The 4,139-nt window shown below is 40.0% G+C and overlaps 1 protein-coding gene across 1 annotated transcript; it reads left to right on the forward strand.

Moving 5' to 3' along the window:
- Positions 1 to 276: 276 nt before the first annotated feature.
- Positions 277 to 3,678, forward strand: LOC311290985 (extracellular calcium-sensing receptor-like; the record flags this gene model as incomplete). The annotated part of the gene is made up of 6 exons (XM_084409797.1): positions 277 to 497; positions 724 to 1,015; positions 1,220 to 2,029; positions 2,142 to 2,369; positions 2,534 to 2,657; positions 2,765 to 3,678. The coding sequence occupies 6 exons, from the start codon at positions 277 to 279 to the stop codon at positions 3,676 to 3,678; spliced, it is 2,589 nt and encodes an 862-aa protein (XP_084265923.1).
- Between the last annotated feature and the right edge of the window lie 461 nt (positions 3,679 to 4,139).

Here is a 4,139-nt window from a genome sequence, read left to right on the forward strand (position 1 = left end):
ACTCACTTTGAATGTCCTTACCGTCAAGTAGCTGAGATTTATCAATTTATTTGGTTGGTTTGAATGATCAATACCAAAAAACCTGCAACTTTAAACTAAATTGCAATTCTTCACACTCATTTAAATAGGGAAATCTGAGGGAATCATATAGTTTCCAGGCTAAATTCCAGGCAAGAATACTTGGTTGGCACCGCCTACTCTGTTTAAGTAACACCCCCACTACCTTCATCATAAATTAATGAGCAGAGTGGGTGAGTGGGTCAGAAAATGAGAGAGATGTGGACTACTCTAAACACCTACCTGTATCTGTCCTTTAACTTTATTTCTGCAGCTTCAATCCTCCGATCAGGCACCTGTCAGCTCCAGAGACACTTCAGGTTGAATGGAATGTACCAGACTGGGGATGTCATACTTGGAGGCCTTTTTGAGGTTCACTTCCTTACAGTGTTCCCAGAGCTGAGCTTCAGAACAGAGCCAGAACAACCTTACTGTGAGCAGTGAGTCTGGAGTGGATACGAACAGCTACACAAGGCTAAAAAAGAAAGAAAGAAAAAGAAATTTCATTTTTAAAATAAACCTAAAAAAAATAACATATTCTTTACAAAACAACTCATGCACTAGAAGTCACTGTTAATTGCTAGCGTGAATTTTCTAACATGTTACTTTTTTTGTGTTTCATTTTCAGAATTGTTAAATATGAATATTTCTCTTGCTTTTTCTTAGATTTGATATGGCAAGTTTCCAGCAGGCACAAACCATGGTTTTTGCAATAGATGAGATCAATAAGAATCCAAACCTGCTGCCTAACATCACACTTGGTTACCATCTTTATGACAACTGTGTGATGCTAGGAATGGCATTCCGGGCTGCCATAACCCTGGTTAGTGGGACAGAGGAGTCCTTCTCCAACCTCAACTGTACTGGCTCTCCTCCGGTTATTGGGATTGTGGGGGACTCAAATTCCACTCCTTCTATTGCGATTTCTAGTGTTCTGGGACTATTTCGAGTACCTATAGTAAGCTAGAATAAAATGACTAATAAAATAATAATAAATATTAACATTTTCTGTCCTTTTTAGCATTTGTTTCTGTAAACTAATTTTCATAAGTAGCAGAATCTTTTTATTCCTTAAAATGATCATATGTTTGTATGTAAACAAAATTCGTACAGCTAATTTTTTTCTCATTCTTTGTCTCTCCTTTTGCTTTTGCCTTATAAGGTTAGCTACTTTGCTACCTGTTCCTGTTTGAGTAACCGAAAAAAATACCCTTCTTTCTTCAGAACAATCCCCAGTGATGCCTTTCAAGTGCAGGCTATGATTAAGGTTTTAAGCCATTTTGGATGGACCTGGGTTGGTCTTGTCTACAGTGATGATGACTACGGAAACTACGCTGCTCAGTCATTCCTCCAGAATGTGCATGTGTTAGAAGGGTGTGTTGCTTTTTCTGAAATTTTGCCTTTAGATAACAACCACAAAGATATACAGCGTATAGTGGGAGTGATTCAGGCCTCTACAGCAAGAGTGGTGGTGGTGTTCTCCACTTCAACTTATGTGTTGCCTTTGATGGATGAGGTGGTATTGCAGAATGTAACCGGCAGACAGTGGATTGCGAGTGAAGCTTGGGCTACTTCACCTGTTTTTCATACTCAGCGTCTTTTGCCCTTTCTGGGGGGCACACTGGGCATTGCCATCAGGCGTGGAGAGATCAAAGGACTTCATGAATTTCTGCTACACCTCCGTCCTAACAATGATCAAAGAAACAATATGGTGAGAATCTTCTGGGAGAACATGTTTGGGTGCAGGTTTAACACTGGAGGTAGAGGAGACAAAATGTGTTCAGGGCAAGAGGATCTGAGCAGAACATACACGGCATACACAGATGTATCAGAGCTGAGAGCCTCATATAATGTGTATAAAACAGTTTATGCCCTGGCACATGCGCTTCATGACCTGATGCAGTGTGAGGAGGGCAGAGGACCATTCAGTGGGAACAGATGTGCCGACATAACAAACCTACAGCCCTGGCAAGTAAGGTTCAAATACATGGTGCAGAATAATTTTACACAGAAGAAACAACTAGACACAAAAATAAAATAAAACGTGCAGCATTTAACCCCTATTCTTTCTACAAACCGTACAGCTGGTTCACTACCTACAGCAAGTGAACTTCAGCACAGGCTTTGGGGATCATGTGTCATTTGATGAGAATGGTGATGTTCTGGCCATATATGATGTGATGAACTGGCACCCAAGTTCTGATGGATCAATCATCGTCCGCACAGTTGGTGTGGTAGATGAAGGGACAGCTACAGGGAAGGTGCTCACACTGAATGAAGATGCATTATACTGGAACTTTGAGACAAAAAAAGTAAATAAACATTACATGTTAATGTTATTCTGGAGATATATAGTCTAAATACTAGTCAAAGCTATAATAAGAGAAATGAGGAAAAACAAATGGAAAGACCAACCTTGTCATAATGTAAAACAGAGGGCAAACACATGACTGATAACAGATTATGTTTATTTCAGCCCCCAAGGTCTGTATGCAGTGAGAGCTGCCCCCCAGGAACCAGACGAGCAAGGAGGAAGGGTCTTCCGGTCTGCTGTTTTGACTGCCTGCCATGCGGAGATGGAGAGATTTCTAATACAACCGGTGAAATTACTGACAGATTTTATTTTTTTATTTTTTATTTGAATATCATTTAAAATGTTCTCTTATTTATTTGTTTGTTTGTTTGTTAATTTGTGTCTCTCTCACAGATGCTAATGAGTGCACAATATGTCCAGATGAGTTCTGGTCCAATCCAGATAAGGATCAGTGTGTCCCTAAAGAAGTAGAGTTTCTGTCATATGAGGATCCTCTGGGCATCTCTCTTACCACTGCATCTCTGCTTGGCACCTGCTTCTGCGCTCTTGTGATGGTCATCTTCGCTCATCACCGAAACACTCCCATAGTACGTGCCAACAATTCAGAGCTAAGCTTCCTGCTGCTGTTGTCACTCAAACTGTGTTTCCTATGTGCGCTACTGTTCATTGGCCGGCCACAATTGTGGACGTGTCAGTCAAGGCATGCAGTGTTTGGCATAAGCTTTGTCCTGTGCATCTCCAGCATCCTGGTCAAGACTATGGTGGTAATAGCTGTGTTCAAGGCATCTCGACCAGAGGGTAAAAGTGCTATGAAATGGTTTGGAGCAGCTCAACAAAGATGCACAGTTCTGATCCTAACAGCCCTCCAGGTTGTGATATGTGCAGTCTGGCTATCAACTGCCTCTCCAACACCCCATAAAAACAACCAGTATCTTCGCTCTAAAATAGTATATGAATGTGCTATTGGCTCAGTGGCTGGTTTTTCTATGCTGCTGGCATACATTGGACTATTGGCAGCAGTAAGCTTTATCTTAGCCTTCCTGGCGAGAAATCTTCCAGATCATTTCAACGAAGCAAAGTTCATTACTTTTAGCATGTTGATCTTCTGTGCTGTGTGGATTGCATTTGTTCCAGCATATGTGAGCTCACCTGGGAAATATGCAGTGGCTGTTGAGATATTTGCCATCCTAGCTTCCAGTTTTGGATTATTGGTGGCCATATTTGCCCCAAAGTGCTACATAATCCTTTTACATCCAGAGAAAAACACTAAAAAAGCCATCATGGGTAGAGAAACAAAGAATAAATAGTTTTACCATACTGTAAGATTGTAAACTCCGATTTGACTGTCTCAATTTGTTTTGGGCTTCATCTCCCTAAACAAATAAGCAAAACACGTTTGCAATGTCTTCTAATATTATAATGGTTAAAATACAAGTTATCCATTTGCTTGCTTTAAAATAACCCTGTATCAATACATTTGTCATATTGACTTTAAACATTTATTTGATGCATATGTTTTATTTTTATTTATTTATTTGACCTCCGATGAAGCATCTGACTTATTTCTGGTTAAGTATGTCAGACTTCCAGTCACTGAGTTTTCCTAATCCTGCCTCTTTCTTAAGAAGCATTCTGTTGATCAACGTGACAAATCCTTGTGACCGACCTGAATAAGTTGCGGTGTCTGTGTGGGGAAATATTTAGCCCTCACTCAGAATTCCCATATAAAGTCATAATTATCAAACAATACATTTATTAAATAATAATA

This window comes from Rutilus rutilus, assembly GCF_951802725.1.
Source record: "Rutilus rutilus genome assembly, chromosome: 5".
Lineage (NCBI taxonomy): Eukaryota > Metazoa > Chordata > Actinopteri > Cypriniformes > Leuciscidae > Rutilus > Rutilus rutilus.